The 17,578-nt window shown below is 40.9% G+C and overlaps 2 protein-coding genes across 2 annotated transcripts; one reads left to right on the top strand and one right to left on the bottom strand.

The window, feature by feature from the left end:
- Nucleotides 1–246: 246 nt before the first annotated feature.
- On the bottom strand, nucleotides 247–6,713 carry supt7l (SPT7 like, STAGA complex subunit gamma). The gene is made up of 5 exons (XM_034135340.1): nucleotides 6,630–6,713; nucleotides 5,167–5,639; nucleotides 4,211–4,535; nucleotides 2,218–2,452; nucleotides 247–905 (listed from the first exon to the last, which is right to left on the bottom strand). The coding sequence occupies exons 2-5, from the start codon at nucleotides 5,595–5,597 to the stop codon at nucleotides 613–615; spliced, it is 1,284 nt and encodes a 427-aa protein (XP_033991231.1). The 5' UTR covers nucleotides 5,598–5,639; nucleotides 6,630–6,713; the 3' UTR covers nucleotides 247–612.
- A 213-nt stretch (nucleotides 6,714–6,926) lies between these two features.
- Nucleotides 6,927–17,404, top strand: slc4a1ap (solute carrier family 4 member 1 adaptor protein). Its single transcript, XM_034135239.1, has 14 exons — nucleotides 6,927–7,765; nucleotides 8,477–8,681; nucleotides 9,420–9,548; nucleotides 9,630–9,690; nucleotides 9,774–9,913; nucleotides 9,997–10,157; nucleotides 12,968–13,037; nucleotides 13,138–13,327; nucleotides 14,124–14,220; nucleotides 14,299–14,524; nucleotides 15,140–15,229; nucleotides 15,333–15,406; nucleotides 15,495–15,564; nucleotides 16,477–17,404. Exons 1-14 carry the CDS (start codon nucleotides 6,944–6,946, stop codon nucleotides 16,524–16,526), a joined length of 2,385 nt encoding a protein of 794 aa, XP_033991130.1. The 5' UTR covers nucleotides 6,927–6,943; the 3' UTR covers nucleotides 16,527–17,404.
- Nucleotides 17,405–17,578: the final 174 nt, after the last annotated feature.

Genomic DNA, 17,578 nt, shown 5'->3' with positions numbered 1-17,578 from the left:
CATGTTTTTAAAGCTTGGATAGGTGAAATGCCCTTTGATACTGTTGGTACTTGTAAATGTCGATAGGTATGTAAATGTAGCCCTGTAAATATGATGTATGATGTCCTTTATTGTTTTCTGTTGTTTTATGTTTCATGTGTAACCTACTTGCTGCAGGTCTCCCTTGAAAAAGAGATCGATGATCTCAATGGGACCTACCTGAATAAATAAAGGTTTGAAATTAAATGAAATGAGAAGAGTCCAATCTAGGCGTTTCAGGCCGGGGGGGAACCCCAAAAAGGATAATAGGGCCTCTTTAATATCATATCAACATATTGACATTACTGATGATTATTTATCAAAAATATCAAATATTTAGTACCAATAATTAACCCTACAATATTATCACAAAATAGATATTGAAGTCATTTGGCAAAAACTATTAATAACTATAACTATACATTTGATTTACTCAAAATGGCCCAATACATACCACAATACAGACGAACGTAAAAAACTAAATCAGCTCAGTTTGTTCATGACATTAATGTCTCAGTCAAGTCATGTAGCGGCCATGACGTGGAGTCCAAAAAACAAAGATTTGCGTGGGAGACTTGGTGGGGAGCTCAGAGTTCACATCTTCTTGGCCCGTTTCTTGGGTCTCTGGTTGAAAACGGGCGAAGTGCTCATCAAGGAGTCGGGGGAATGTGAAGGGTAGCTAGTGTCCGACGCCGTGCCTCCAGGAGTGGGCGCCATGGCTCCTCCCGTCTCGCTCATGGAGGACATGGGCCCCCCCTCCTCGAACACATCCCCCCCCAGGACAGCGTGGTGGTGGTGGTGGTGTCCAGCCCCCTGGCCCTCCTCGGCATCCTGCGGCTCCATCTTGACCTGTGGCCACAGCGGGGAGTTGTGTGCCCCGCCCCCACCTTATAAGAGAGGGGAACCATTTTAGTAAAAGGGGATTTTTATGGCAAGATTTGTTTAAATCCACTTCAAAATGTATAACGGTAAAACTGTAAAATAACGGTGTAATAAAACATCAATAAACTTGGCTATCATAATATTATAATTTTTCTATACTGTATAAACAATATTTTAACCCGCAATAGCCTGTTAGCACTTTTTAATGCCGATTTACACATTTTCATTGTTTTGTTTTAAAATAGTACCATGATTTTGGATTTTACAGACTCCAGCTGTTATTCTTTACACAGATATTTCCTAAAATTTGATATTTTTCAAAATCACAATATATTGCCCTACTTCCAGCATCGCAAAAATATTGAATCATAACTTATTTGTCATGATACACATCGTATAACCTAATCCTTGTCAATGCACATCCCTGTGTTAAAAGAGTAGCTTGAATTTATAGCATGTATCTTCCCCAATAATGGTGTTTTTTTTTGTGTGGTTCTCAAAACTCCAGCCACATTTCCCATTAACCGTGTTTCTTCACTCTGAAGAGAATAAAGCTCTTTAGGATTTGTTCAAAACATAAGAGCAAGAACTAGTTTGACATCAACCCCTTCGTATAATGAGTCAGTTCAAGAGAGGCACTTGCAGAACTGAAGTCATAATAAGCTGTGTTTAACGTGCAGAGCAATAACCAATCCAGCAGCTCTCAATGGAAATGTGCCTCCAGTGGGACTATGTGTGTGGCAGTTACACCTCAGCATGTTTTTGGTGATTCCTGTCCCACCTCAAGGTGTTAAGTTGACAGTTCTTTAGAGGAGGGGATTTTGTTCACATACACAGTAGGACATCTGAAACTGTGTTACATCAGCACCATTTACACCAATACCGTGAATGGAAAGAAGAAATCTGCTTCAACAGCTTTACCCAGAAACAAGCTTTTGATTTCAACAAAATTATTTATTGAAACTTTGAAAATGAAAAGCACTAAAGGGCAAGAGAGAGAAAAAAATATATATATATTTTGGGGGTGAACTGACCCTTTTATGACTGTTTTTATTTGTCCAATTGCTTTTTTGTAGTGCTGCTTCTTATTTTTTTATTATCATGGATACATATGTTAGTCTACTCTTTTAACTTGTATTTGCAGCTGTTTATTTCCCCTGCTGTGGGACTAATAAGAATTTCTGATTCTGATTTCACTGATCCCCATTACTGCACAGTCAAATAAAAACAAATACAACACTGTAGGCTTAATCTAGAGTCTGCACATGTAAATCAATAGAGAGATGAATGCAGAGTCAACAGGAGTCCTGTTCTCACCTGAGGCGTGAGGAGAGTGGTCACCATCCAGGCCTGAAGCCAGCCTCTCACTGTGGGCCCCCAGGACCCCTATGGGCAGTGCCTGGTCCCCGGAAGCTAAATCTGCCTCGGGCTCCTCGCTCACAGGGAAGGAGATGTCACTCATTGGCTCCTCCTTGATATGGGGCTTGGAGTCCTCCAGGGCCTTCTCCGGGTTCACCAGGCGTTCATACTCCTCCGACAGATCTTTACTCACCTGGGGGAGGAAACTCTTTTATCAGTCCCAATTAAAGATCTCCTATCATGCTATTTTAAGGCATATATTATGGGTCTCAGATATATAAAAAACATGTCTATGATGTGTTTTGCTCAAAAATACCAAACAGATCATGCATTTTAGACATCCCTCATATCAGCCCTGTTAGAGAAGGGCTGATTCTGGTGAAACGCCATATCATGTTCTAAACCACATCAAGGATTATTTCTGAAACAGTATGGAGCTCAAATGCTTTTTCTCTTGCGGATTTACTACAAGGTGAGTTCCTTTTTTTATTTCCTGCTTTTTTACACATACTCTCTCCAGTACAGGTTAGCTCTGAGTGTTAGCGATGCTTGCTAATGTAAACAAAGACCATATTACGTCCAAAACACGTCGGGCAATGTTTCTGATAGCAACTTTCTGATAGTGCCGTGGGTCCACATCTCCGATATTACGTCATATCAGCAGCAAATCTGGATCAGATCTCCGTTGTACCTCCGTTTTTAGAGATTTGGGTACGGAGGAAAAGAGAGAGGGTTTTGTTTTCTGACACTTTGTGAGTTCCCTGACACACCGGGGACACATTTATGTATAAAAGACATCAAAAAGTGCATTTTGCATGAAAGGAGACCTTTAACTGGTAGATGAAGAAATGTAAGAGCTGAGCCTAAATGATCTAATATAACAATTTATTCAACAATATAAAAAGATCCAACACATCACAGAAAGAGGCTACTTTCTGCTCGACACGTGTCTATCTTTAGAAGTCCTGTTGGCAAAGAAGTCGCTAAATATCTCCCGTTTGGTTTGTCTCACTTCCAAGCAGCTTGCACACAAGTTGCCATACGCTCCTCTGTTCTCACTCGCACCAACTTCTTTATGCTTTGTGAGATGACTCAGCATTGTTGTGGTGAAGCCCTGGCAGCTTGCACTGACAGCGCTGTGCCAAATGGGATTATCATTTCATCTGCTGACTGTTATTTCCAATTAATTGTTGATTTGACTAAATAAAGGGAAAAGTTTCAATAATTAACCCACAGTTTTTCAGTTCTGATGGCATCCTACAGTAGAGGTGGTAAACGCTAATGGGGGGTCTTCACATGTTTTTGTGTAGAGAAAGTTCATATTGAAGAAGGTGGAACCGGAATTTCTTTTGATGTTTTTTATGAATAAATAATTAACAATTAATTTATTAATAAAACCGTCTTTTTCCTAAATACACTTTATATCAAACTGCTACATGATGACATTTTCCAATTACATTAACAAAGTTATAAAAGTATATACTGAAAAATGTAAACATACCCCTTATCACCACATATTTAACTTTCTGTCATGATATCTATATTTGGTCATTATTGGAAGACTGACAGAAACTGTTTGTGAATGTGATATAACAGGGAGGAATTACCTCTTTTCTTTTTGAAATCCAGTTTTTGAAATGCCCAAGTTGATTCTTCACATAGATGCAAAACAAACCTACAGATATCAATATAGATTCCCAAGTAGAAATAGAATGTCAGACTATGGAAAGTTGCCAAATGTCACAGTTGTGTGTATTGCACTATTTTATGTTTTTTTAAATATATTGAACATTGTATTTTGCATAGTTGAAGAAGCCTTAAGATTTGTTTTGCCAAAACTACCTGGAGCTATTGTGCATATGACAAGAAAGCCTTTAAATCCTTGTGACAGTGATTGTCAAAAAACAACCCTCTGAACAGTAATGCCCTCCCCCCTCCTCCCCCCCCTCACCTGCAGCATGTAGCTGTGGTAGTCTTTGATCCTCACTTGCCAGAAGCGCTGCAGGGCAAGCACGCTGCCGATGCCCACCTCGTGGAACACCTGCTCCACCACGTCGGGGAAGGGACTGGCCCCCAGCCGGGCCTCGCGGTCCACCGCCACACGCAGCTTCCTGGAGAGGCGCAGGTAATGCTCGTGGACCAGGTCGGTGAAGGTCTCCAGCACGCTCTCCTGAGCCGACTCGAAGCCGGCGTGGGCCAAGATGGTGGCCACGGACTGATAGAGCAGCGGCCTGCAGGAGGGCCAGCTGAGCTCTGTGACCGGCTCTCCTTTACCCCTTAGGAGGGAGGGAACCAAGAGAGGAAAGGGGATAGACGATGAGTGGTTGGTGAATTTTGGAACGGCTGGTCGATAATTCATTATCATCATTTATTGTGTTTCAATCAGGAAAATTACATTACCTTTCAAAACCATAAGACCAAAACCATTTTTTTAATGTATTTAAACTATATGCCTTTAGAGACTATCTAAGGAACTTTAATATCTATGGATACATGTTCTGATTAAATCATAATAAAACATATACAATACATTTGTTTAAAGTGATATTCACAAGCAGGTACCACATGTTTGCCTTAAAAATACTTCAACAATAATCTATTATCAAAGTGGGTTCTTATTATAATGCTGTCAATTGACTTATCATTTATTATAATACAATCTTTAATGCAAATTAGCTCTATATAGGAATAAAACATTATGGCCAAATCACCCAGCATTTACTGTATGAGGTCATATCCCTAAAATGTTGATAAATACGTAAAACAAAAAGTAAAAGAAAGGTTAAAAGATCTTAACCTTTAAGTGACCTTTTAGTGACTTTTTAGTCTACAATTGATATGCTTAATGGAAGTTATTTAATAAAAATTACAAGAGACCAGCTTCTTGGCTCGGACGTATGAACTCACTTGTAGAAGTCACTCTCAGGGTCACTGTGTCGGAGCAGGAAGGGCTGCCGCGGGGCTTTGCTGTCTGCAGGTAGCAGGTCATCGGGCATGTTGGGGGGGGTGGGAGGCCGCAGCGGCAGGTTGGTGTCAGCCTCCTCCAGCTTGCTGCCGCCCTCAGAGGTCGCTGAGCCCTGACCCTGGGCCTGGGCTGCAGACAGGAGGCCCCGGAGGCGGCGGGTGTGCTGACACAGCTGCACGGTGTGGATGGTGAGGCTGCAGGGCTCTGAGGGGATGTCCAGCATCGTGGTGGGGCGGGGGCGCTGGGCCGAGGGCTGGTGCATGGGGGGGTCCTGCATCTCCACTGAGCGGAACTCACGCTGGAGCAGGTCGAAGGAGCTGCGGCTGGGAGGAGCCCCCGCTGGCCCGGGGATCTCGCCCCAGTAACGCATCATGATGGGGGATCAAAGCTGGAGAAATCCAAACTGGAAATGAATCTGAAAATCACAATAAAGGCTAAAGTTGGTATAAAAACATCAGATAAAAACAGAAGAAGCATTGATTGGGATATTTGGATACACCTTCAATTAACTAATTAATTACAACTCTTTTGGGATTTTTAAAATGTTTTTTTGCTTGGGTTGCAACCAACATTCATTAACATTGTCATTTAATCTGTTGATTATTTTCTCAATGCATTTTTCGATTAGTTTTTCGTCTGAAAAATATTGATCAGTGTTTCAGAGCCCAAGATAACTTTGTCAAATGTCTTGTTTAGTCAACAACTCAATTACATTCAGTTTACGTGTCATAGAAAATTAAAGAGACCAGAAATATTTCACATTAAAGAAGCCGAATTTAAACATCTTCTCAAACTGATTACCAACATAGTTGTTAATTAATTGAATAGTTAACATCTAATCCATCACTTTTCGTAGCTGTGGTTTTTGCCCATATAGATTGTCAACTAAACATAACAAAAGGTAAACACGCTAAATACTAGTAGTCAATAGCCGCCAAATGTATTTAAGTGAATAGGGGCATGTTTTCAGACCTGTAACAACATTGGAGCTTATGTTGTGATAATCTTTCGCTTACTCAATACCTTATATTAACAATTATAATCGGTCCACACTGCTTTTTGATTAAAAAGACACTATGAAGAGAAGAGCGGGCGATGCATTGTTTGTTTATGGTAAAAGAATGTATCTGGAAACTCAAGACTTTGTGTTTGACGAATAGTCAAATATTCGCATACGCTTTGATTTGCGTATGCATTAAATTCAAGTTTTTACAGGAATATTATTTCGCTAAATAGCAGAAAATCAAAGAACGTCAGGTGTGACAGGAGTTTGGTACAGCAGCAAACAATAGAGCAGCAAGTAACACATTCATATAGGAGCAACGAGAAGGCTACAGGCTAGCTAGCTCAGTTCGCATGTTTATCTACCTAAATTCTATAAATTAAAAATGCAACAACAACTCACATTACACAGGAATTAATGACACGATGGTTAATATTTGAAACCAATGGCTGTTGTGTCTTTGAAGGAAGTTGCACAGGAAACAAGTATGTCCGTCCTTTTTGCAAAAAACTCGGGTGAACATATGAACAAGAAGTTTAGTTCCGCCACAAACATTTGTTGTGACTAGCATAAAATAATACATTCATTTGAAATTCCATGTATTTGTGTTTTAAATGATTTATTTACATTAGTGTTTTGTAAAATACTGTTTATAAGCGGTTTTATGGAGTCTCTGGAAAAAACCCGGGCACATTTTACAGTCGCACCAAATAAACATGGCTGCCTCCCCGCCGTCAGACGTGTGTTTGGAAAATACGGATCACTCTACAATGGAAACAGACGAGTGCTCGGCCGAAGAGAATAAGGGAGGACCTGAAAACAAAACCTTCAAGAAAAATGACCCAGAAAAAGAGGATACGTTTAAAAAACCGGCTCTTTTCGCAGTTCCTTCCCTCACTATCAAACGCAGTAACGCAGCTCCGTCCAAACCAGCAGCAGCCGAGATAAAACACGTGAAAGAAGAAAACGAAGCTAAAGACGTGGACACAGAAAGTGCAGATTCTTCTGGTGTTGTTATTGACAGCAAACCCACCGGAAAGAGCCAAGAAGAGGAGAAGAAATGCGCTAAAGACAAGAGCGTGGCTCCTGTCAAACCCAAGCAAGAAGCGAAGCCAAGGGTGCTACAGTCTGCTAAAGGGCCCCCAGTTGGTAAATTCCCCCCTATCCCATACACAGAGCCACTCTGGGGAGGCACGGCTCCAGATACTCCCTATGCTCTGGAAATCCTTAAGAACGGCACCATCATTGACACGGTGCCCCTCACAGATAAAAGCTACATCGTGGTTGGACGTCTACCTGTGTGTGACGTCCCTCTGGATCATCCCTCCATCTCCAGGTACCACGCCATCATCCAATACCGCAGAGAGCAGGGAGAGGGGGAGTCTGTGGGGGAGGAGAGGGGCTTCTACGTCCATGATCTGGGCAGCACTCACGGCACTGTGGTCAACAAGAACAAGATCCCCCCCAAGACCTTCATCAGGATCCGTGTGGGACATGTGTTAAAGTTTGGTGGGAGCACGAGGCTTTTCATCCTGCAGGTAAATCCAGATGCTGACCCCCCAATTAATATATTACTGACATGTGAAAGATTACATTAAAAGCTTTGGGATGTGTCACTCTACACTTTACTACAAGCTAGGTACCGGCTATTAAAATAAAATCATAAAATAAAATAAATTAACTAAATATAGGATTGTTTGCTTTTATTTTAAATAATTGTCTACTACATACACAAGCGCAAACAAACTTAGAACTAAATAAATATGCACAAATAAGAAAAAAACATTAATATCTAAAGTATTTATTAAGTATTTTTACAAATAGAAATGGAATGGAAATTATTTAAAATGTTCTTTTATTGAAAAAATTAAACTTTTGAATAAAACCCAAAGACATTAAAAAATAAAAAATATCAGAACATTATATTGAATACAAATAGTATTCTCTCTAGTAGAGTTTGAATGCATACGTGACATTTTTTCAAAGCCTTTTTTGACTCCATTTGGAGGTGTGTGAAATGTGTTACATTGCCTTGTTTGATGTCACTTGAGTCAGCGTTGGTTGGGTTTTTTTAACAACAACAAGGCTTGGGCTACATTAGTCACTACTAGCATAACACACCTAAATCTCTGACTGAACTATTGATGGTGAGGTGCGTTGTGGGTTATGTAGGCCGCTGCGTTAATGGTAACGTTATGTAGGAAAGCATGGAGTAATGTGTGCTTTCCCCCCCTTCCCTTGTTCCACAGGGTCCAGAGTTTGATGAGGAAAAGGAGTCCGAGCTAACGGTGACCGAGCTGAGGGAGAGAGGCCGGAAACGGAGGGAAGAGCTGGAGAAGAGGATGACGGGAGACGGGTCCGATGATGATGAGAAGGAGGAAGACGGGCAATCTGAAGGCAGCAAGGTCCCAGGCAAACCGTCAAACGATGAGTCGGGCTGTTCTTGGGGAATGGGTGAGCTTATGTGTCATCTGTGTTGACATTTCTCTTGTTGTTGTCAACTTTCTCTTAACCCTTAGATGCACGAGTGACTGGACCCTACCCGTATTAGAATAATGTGTTTTTATGCCATTTTTGTCATTTTGGTTAAGAAAAATCACTTATAAAATATTTCTAGTGTGAACCAAAATATAATACTAAATATTATACAAGTGATTTTTCACTATTTATAATTTTAGAAAAAAAATTACATTTTGAAAAAAAAACGAAATTCCATAGAAAATGCATGCGGGTCATTTTTGACCCACTTATGGAAGCTTGGGGTAGTAATACAAAAACTACACTTTCTTAAAATGTATAACATTTAAATTTAAAATTTGAATGGCATGATATCCAAAACATGTTTGATGAGGAATAGCTGGAATATGAAATGATAACAATTTTTAATTACAAAGATACTTCAAGAATACCACCTCACCGGGTCAAAAAAGACCCACTTGGAAGCTTGGGATAGTAATACGAAAACTACAATTTCTTAAAATGTACATTTTTAATTTGAATGGCATGATATCCAAAACATGTTTTTTGAGGAATAGCTGGAATATGAAATGATAAAAAAATGTAATTACAAAGATACTCAAGAAAACCACCTCACCGGGTCAAAAAAGACCCACTTATGCATCTAAGAGCACCTTAATCCTTGTTGTTCCACTTTCCTTTCATTCCATCTGTCTCTTTAAATCCACGCTGCAGGTGAGGAAGCCGCTCCGGATGAAGACGAGAACGAGGAAAACCCGTTTTCAACCGAGTTCCAGGAGGACCAGGAGGCCGCGTACCTGAAAGACCCAAAGAAGGCTCTGCAGGGCTTCTACGACAGAGAGGGTGACGAGATTTACCGTTAATCCACAGACATCCGTTCCTTCTGTTTCTTGTGTTTCCTGACTTTAACGTGCTTTATCTTAGGAGAGGAGCTGGAGTTTGAGTATGAAGACCAAAGCCATGGCAGCTGGCTCTGCAGAATACAGTGAGTGACGTTTGCAGAGTTTAAAAAACATATTTCCATGTCGTCAGAAAGTCTGTAGAGTCACACATTAATGTTTTCATCAGGCTCCCGGTGGACGACGCCATGGGCCGACAGCTGGTTGCCGAGGTGACCCACACAGGGAAGAAGAAGGACGCAGCCATCCAGTGCAGCCTGGACGCCTGTCGGATGCTGGAGGCCAGAGGGCTGCTGCGACAGGAAGCAGGTGGGAACTCCAGAGGGAACGTATCAAAAATGTTATTAATAATACGAAGGACTGCATTAACTGTTTGAAAATACTTTTTCTAGTGTCCCGTAAGCGCAAGAAGAAGAACTGGGAGGACGAGGACTTCTACGACAGCGACGATGACAACTTCCTGGATCGGACCGGCACTGTGGAGAAGAAGAGGAACGAGAGGATGAAGAAGGCGGGGAAGGTGGATGAGCGGCCTGAGACCTACGAATCATTGGTAAATAATCTCCCTACTGTTTATGTTTACAAAACCTGTGATTATTACTGTATTCTGATCCATACATCTTAAATAATCACCTTATAGTATTCACTGTAGTGTTAATTTCGTTGACTAAAACTATGCCGAAATATGATCGTCAACGACCTTTTTTTCCATGACGAAAACGAGACGATGACGAGACGGCACCGACGGCAGTAAACAATAACTGTAACAAAATCAACATGCAATATCGTTGACGAAAAGTGACGAGACGAAAATGTAGTTTACTAAATAAAAACTTTGCCAAAATCTCTCTTTACTTTCGTTGACGAAAAATGAGGAGACGAAATATTATCAAAGATAACGTTACATCTGATAGTCAGTTTTTCTCCCAGCAGTTCCATTTCCGGTGCTGCGGCTGGGCAGCAGCTGTGTGTCTGTGCTGCGGCTGGGCAGCAGCTGTGTGTCTGTGCTGCGGCTGGGCAGCAGCTGTGTGTCTGTGCTGCGGCTGGGCAGCAGCTGTGTGTCTATGCTGCGCGCGGCAGCACATTTGAATTACACCGGGCAGCGGCACACTATGAACTGTCAGGAAGACTCGAGTCTAACTCATGGTCTAACTAACCTTACTTAACAGAAAGTAAAATGGCAACAACAGGGCTTGGGAGCAGTGGTCGCACTCGCGTTAACCGAATACCCCCCCGTCAGCGCGAGTGAGTGATAAATTGTGCACTCGACGGGTAATAATGGATTATGACGGAAATGTTACGATCCTGTCCGTCAAAATGACTGACAACGAAAAAGTCTAACGCCACCACTGCTTGGGAGAAAGAAACGATGTGATATTTGGGCCCATTTTCGCTACAATGAGGCGGAGAAAAAAAGCGAATGCATTGTTTTATCAGAAGGGAAGCAATGTGGCCATAACACAGCTGGTAAAAACACCACAAACCTGACCAGATACTCTCTGCAAAGCTGCTTTCTTAATCATTCAACCTGTGTTTTTCATCAAGTAAGGACACGATATAATCTTATTGTGAAATAAGTTTGACTAAAATGACAAATTATTGGTTTTGGCTAGACTAGTTTGACTGAAATGTTCTATATAATCTGATGACTAAAAAAGACTCAACAGTTTTCATTGACAAAAAGTAGACTAAAATAATTAGTTTTCTTTGACTAAAATAAGACTAAAATGCTCAGACTTTTAGTCGACTAAATCTTGACTAAATAAAACAGGATGAAGGTGACTAAATATGACTAAAACTAAAAAGGAAATTTAACACAGGACTAAGACTAAAACTAAATTAAAAAATAGCTGACGAAAAAGTTTCCTTTATTACATGCGTTTGCTTGGAGCTAATCCCGCACGTCAGTATGTTGGACACTCGCATTGACAAGGATGACAGAGTGCTGATATGGAGAAGAATTGGTTGGGCTCAGTCCTAATAACATACTATTTCTTTGTTCCTTTTAATGATAAATCTGTTACGCAAGGGATTGTGTGTCACAATAGCTCCAAAAAATGCAAGCTATTCCTCAAATGTGTGGTAGTAGGACATCCAGATATTTTTGGCATACTGTATTTGACATACAATGTATAGATAATTTTGTGTCTCTATACCAGGGGTGTCAAACTCAATTTCATCACGGGCCACATTAACATTATGGTTGCACTCAAAGGGCCGGTTGTAACTTTAAGACTATATAAAAATACATATATAAATATTTAATATCTATAAAATAATGTATTATATTACATGATTGCCTCTGCATTGGATTATTATCGGATAAGGTAATAACTTCATAATTAACTACGTCTGAAAGCAGAAGTCTAGGGCAAATAATTGCAAGTCTCTTCAGTGAGAATGTCACAAAATGATTTAAAAAGAGAAGCCAAATTATGGAAAAAACAAAACAAAAAATATTTTGACATTTTGAAAAAAAAGTAACATTTAAAAAAAATAAAGTCAAATTCGGAGAAAGAAAAGTCAAATTTGAGATGCATTGTGGGACATGTAGTTTATGGGCAACGTGCTTCTGTAAATCGGCATGTATAATAAACATATTATATTCTTTGCAAGCTCTTGTGGGGCCACAGAAAATGAAGTCACAGGCCGGATTTGGCCCCCGGGCCTTGAGTTTGACACCCCTGCTCTATACTGAATAGTACGGTATTGGTATTTGAATGCAGGTATATTTAGGTACAATATTTACCATTTTTACCATCTAAGTTTACTAAGTTGATTCCTGTATTTTATTTTCTACTGGTATACGTGTAAACCTTTAAATGTTGAAAAATATGTTTCTCATACCATCTTCTTCATTATACCTCTAGAATACTCTGTTTTATCGCCTGTCATTTTAAGTTCCCCTTTAGAAAAAGCCCAATTGTTCTGATTGGTCAGTATTTCTGGGTCTTTCACAGCAATCAATCCAATAATTGTTGCCTATTTTAGCCTCGACCAAAGTGGTCAATTACTGGAAAAACGGACTTTACCATTTATCCAGCCATAGCTAAAAGGCATGCTACTAAAACCGCTACTTATGAATTTCTTCAGATATCGTGGAATACCATGCTGTCTTTGTTTTTTCATACTACAGTATTTACACGCTATAAAAATCACAAACCTTATAAACCACACTTTATCGCCTCTCAGTCAGAATAATGTTAATACATGCTTAAATGCTGGTGGCCACTAAAGGGGTTAAGAAGAGGCTCTTTCTTTTATTAATAGAAAAGGATTTCACTTTTTGCTTAGGAAGTACTCTATATGTAATATGTAATGTATGTTTCTGTAAAAACTGTCATGTATTTGATTTCCTTATAGGTGTCCAAACTGTCAGAGGTGGAGAAGGAGCTGGCGGAGACTCAGAGGAAGCTGAGTGGAGGGAAAGGAGGTGAGTCCTGACGGCCTGAGTCATCACTCTTCTGTGTACTGATCCCACAATGCCTTACTGCATGTTGCTCCCCCCCCCCCCCCCCCCCCCCCCCCCTCAGACTCCTCCGGCCCCTCCTCTGACGACCCTCTGGACGCCTTCATGACGGCGGTGAGGAGCGAGGTTGCCATGGACGCCGTGGAGCGCAGGAAGCTTCATGTGCACTCGGCCGACTTACGCAAAGAGGTTCAGAGGCTCCGCAAACTGGTGGAGCTGACGCGGCCCGCTCAGATGCCTTCACTGCTCCCAGGGTCAGACACAGTGCTGCGTTCAATGTCATACTGCTGAGAACTGTAGAATACACCCAGAGTTTGATAGTGTCAGCACATATATTTTAGCCACCTAAAAGAAATCAATCTCAGTTTAAGTCATCACGTTATTTTCAATATTTGACCTGCTTTACCTGGCATTCAGTGTCCCCTTCAGCCAGAGAACTGAATACCTTACAACTCTCTTCAAAGCCACCAGCCTCCAGCCTCCATTGAGAAAAACTGTCATTTGACCGTATTCAACACACACAAGTTGTCTGTCGCTGCCTGTGACCCTGGTGAATCACCCTATAAAACACACATTTCCAACAATAACACAGACGGACTATCTATTCCAGGCGAGAGTAAACCAACAACTTCTGTGTTCAGTGAAGTAAAATGTGGGTTTTGTGAATGTAGTTTGGTGGCTTTGAAGGAAGCACAGATAAACGCTTCAGATCCCCTCCAGAGAGGACTGTCTGACCGCAAGGTAAAAGGGTGAAGATATTCTAATTATAGCGTACACCTATATTGTTTAAAAGTTAACAATAACTATAACTCAAATCGAATTTTTTTGGTGGGCTTGTTTTAAAAAGTGGTTAAAGCTTCTGTGCTTCTGCCTATTCTTACGAAGTGGGAGCATCTACGATACATTGATGTGGCGAGTACCTCTTACTAACCTGCTTTAAAACATCCAAACTATCCCTTTAAAGTGGAGGAATTTGATTCATATCATTTTTGGGGTAAATTCCCTAGAGTTAACATGAAATTCATAAATGATGATGTGTGTTTGTCACAGTGGAAGCTCAGAGCCGGAGAAGCCTAAAAAGTCCTTACCGCTGTTCGGAGCCATGAAGGGAGGAAGCAAGTTCAGACTGAAGACTGGGACCATCGGGGTGCGTGTTGTTCGGCATTTCTTTGCCGTCTTTTTACTCAGCTTCTTTCTCCTACTGATGTTTCCTCCTCTCATGTAGAAGTTGCCTCCGAAGCGCCCCAACTTACCCGCAGAGCTCTTCAACATGAAAGAACTTCCACCCAGTGGAGAGGAGGAAGAGGAAGAAAAGGAGGAGAAGGAAGCAGAGAAAAACGAGGATAATGATGATCAAGAGGGTGAAACTAGGTCTGAGAATAATGATGAAGAGTCTGAAGCATCCACGTCTCTACAGAAGACGCAGAAACGGAGGTCACAAGAGCCCAAAGGTAAAGAGCCTTAAGATTTGGAGGAACTTTTAAGTAGGTATATTTAAAGAGGATAGTAACCCTTCTTTAGTTTAGATTTTGTAAATGCTTCTTCTTCGTAGTACTTTGTGTGTGCACTAGGGGGCAGTATATGTGTTATATGTGTGAATAGCATGCTGTTGAACCTACAGTAGGTTAAAGAAGTACTCAGATTTTTTTATTAAGTTAAAGAAGAAATACTACATTTCAAAAACATTCAAGATCCTGCTTTCAAAAGTACCAAAGTATTTGCATCAAAAAGCACTAAAGTTAAAAGTACTCGTTATGTGTAATGGATTATTTATGGATTTATATTTTTTTGAGCTGAATCTGTAAAGATACTACAGCTGTCAGATAATGTAATGGAGTAGAAAGTACATATTGTGTTCCAAAATGTAGTGAAATATAAAAGTATAACATTAAAAAATACTAAAGTAGAAGTACCTCAAAATGTAATTTGTTACATTCCACTACTGTTGATGTTTTATTTTAGAGTTATATAAAGAAAAATGATGTGTCTAACAAAGTGAAATCTGTGGTTTTAAACATTGTTCCTGTATTAATAATCACACTTTAATTATTGCTTGTACCAATTAGTAATAGAGCCAGGCCGCAAACAGAGGAAGAGTGCGGAGTGTGATGAAGTGGAGAAGAAGGGTCCTCAGGCTGAGACCCCAACGAGTCCAGGTGGATACTGTGTTTTCTTCTTTCCCTATTAGTCTCCAATGCTGGTTATTGTGTTTTAGTGCTTCCTCTCTAATGGGCTTTACCTCCATCTCTATGGGAACAGGAAGTGATGGAGAGCCAGCGGCCCAGCCCAGCCCCAGGAAGAACGTGAAGAAGAAAGTGATGGGCCCCAGCAGGGTGGGTCATCACACATAACAACACATATTTCTAATAGTAAGAGTGTGACGTAGAAGTGTTATCGTTCTCATGGTTTTTCTCCCCACAGCCACCGAAGCAGCTCTCTGAAAAGTATCCAGAGGACGACCCTGATTATTGTGTGTGGCTGCCTCCGACAGGTACATATCAGCACAAGACTCCAATACTTTCTGACCAACTGATCATGTACTCATGACTCAATCTTATTAAGTCACTTGTTTAACATACTGCTATTGCTCTTTGTTCTGGTGAGTGTGATCAAAGTTATTTGTCTCTACATGTAAACCTTAAGCTTTTTCAATGCGTTTGGACTTTTTTCCAGAGGTTGCATCAGAGGGGCCCTATCATGCTTATCTTCAGGTTCATATTTGTATTGTGTGTCTCTACTGTGACCTGTTTCCATGATTTAATGTTCAAAAAGCTCTTTATTTTTCTCATACTGCCTGTGCTGCAGCACCTCTTTTCACCCTCTGTCTGGTCTGTTGGAGCGCTAGCCAATAGAAGTGCGAGTGTTACATAGTGATGTCACTATGTAAATACCGTATTGGGGAATCTTTAAATTCCCTTGTATTTGGGGACTAGGCCTCAATCTTTACACCTTTTCCCCAAAGCAGGAGAAACCTGGATAATATTTGTATTCAGATATGAAACAAAGTAGGTGCCCAGGATAAGGCTTCTGTTTCTTTAACCTGACAAACACTTGTTGACCATGACAGGCTTGTAGTTTCCTGGCCTACTCAGCACAGGAATAAAAGGGAAGTGAACAGGCTTTCATGGTCTATTACTGCGGCGGAAATTGCAGCAACATTATCATTGTTTGCTCAGGAATGCACAACAAAGTCATCCAAAAATGATAAGATAAGCTTGAATGAAAATAAATGTGAAACAGCTGCCAAACCGAACTTGGAGTTGGGGTCAGAACTAATTCAGATGAGTCATGTTAGGATTGTGATTAGTTAGAAAAGGGACATTTTATCCTGTTGGTGATTTCCTTTCTCTGAACATGAATTGGTGATCACTTTGATGCTAATTCTCTCTTTTTCTGTACTCAGGTCAGTCTGGAGATGGCCGCACACACCTCAACGACAAGTTTGGCTACTGAGGGGAAACAGAAGAGAGAGAAAGCTCTTGTGTCTCCGCTCCGGCAGCTTTTATTCTGCGTACAATACCTGCAACACAAAGCCTGCAGTCTCCTCAGCGCCGACCATTAACCCCTCTCTGCCAGTCCCTGCGAGGCGTTCAGGGGCCTGCAGAAGGGAAATAATGCAGCACCTTTCTTTCTCTATCTTTGCATGCTCATAAGCAAAAAATACATTCTATTTCGCATTATCTGGCAAGCCCTGTGAGCAGACACTGGGCAGGCAGCCCGCTGGCAGCCCGCTTACCACCCATGACAATAATAGAGATGAAAGCCTTTTTTTTTTTTAAACTTTTAATTCTTTATCATCTAAGCAGAAAATAAAACAAATCAACAGAGCATGAGCGGTAACTGATCTGAATTCAGCTATCTGGCTCTTTGGCTCTTGCAGTTTGAATCCACCTGACATCCAACCGGCGTATTTGGCTCCAGTCGATCGCTGGCATCATTTAAACAAAAAAAAACAAAAAAAATGTTTTATTCTAAAGGAGAGTGTGGAGAAAGAGAGGGAGAGCACTGAAGCAGCTTTTCTGACCATCTGGACACTTGGATGGCTTACTGCTTGAAACGCAAGCTGATAATGACTCAAGCTAAGTGGAGTGTGTGCCTGCGTGTACACACACACACACACACACACACACACACACACACTTCTCAAAGTTCTCTTTTTAACAAGATTGTCTTTAACGGTGACTCAGCGATTGGTGTGTTTGCCCAGAGCAGGATTCCTCTCTCTGTGAAATCCCACTCAGTGCTGTTGGTATACCGCCATACTCTACACCCTCAATGTAAAGAATTGTATTTTTGTTATATAAATGTTAAATAAAATTGTCTGTACATTACCTGTTTTACTGTTTTACACGCTTCACATTCATCCTCTTATTCCTTCCCCCTACATTCTGGGTCTTTCTTCATCAGAAGCTGCCTCACACACACACATTGTTTCTCAGCGAATAATCTGGCACTGAGAGGCTCGTGGTGTTGGCTGTTGATCTCTGCCGTTCTGTGCTGTGACC

This window comes from Trematomus bernacchii, unplaced genomic scaffold (genome assembly GCF_902827165.1).
Source record: "Trematomus bernacchii unplaced genomic scaffold, fTreBer1.1, whole genome shotgun sequence".
In the NCBI taxonomy this organism is placed as follows: Eukaryota; Metazoa; Chordata; class Actinopteri; order Perciformes; family Nototheniidae; genus Trematomus; species Trematomus bernacchii.
This window is presented reverse-complemented; position numbering and strand designations above follow the sequence as displayed.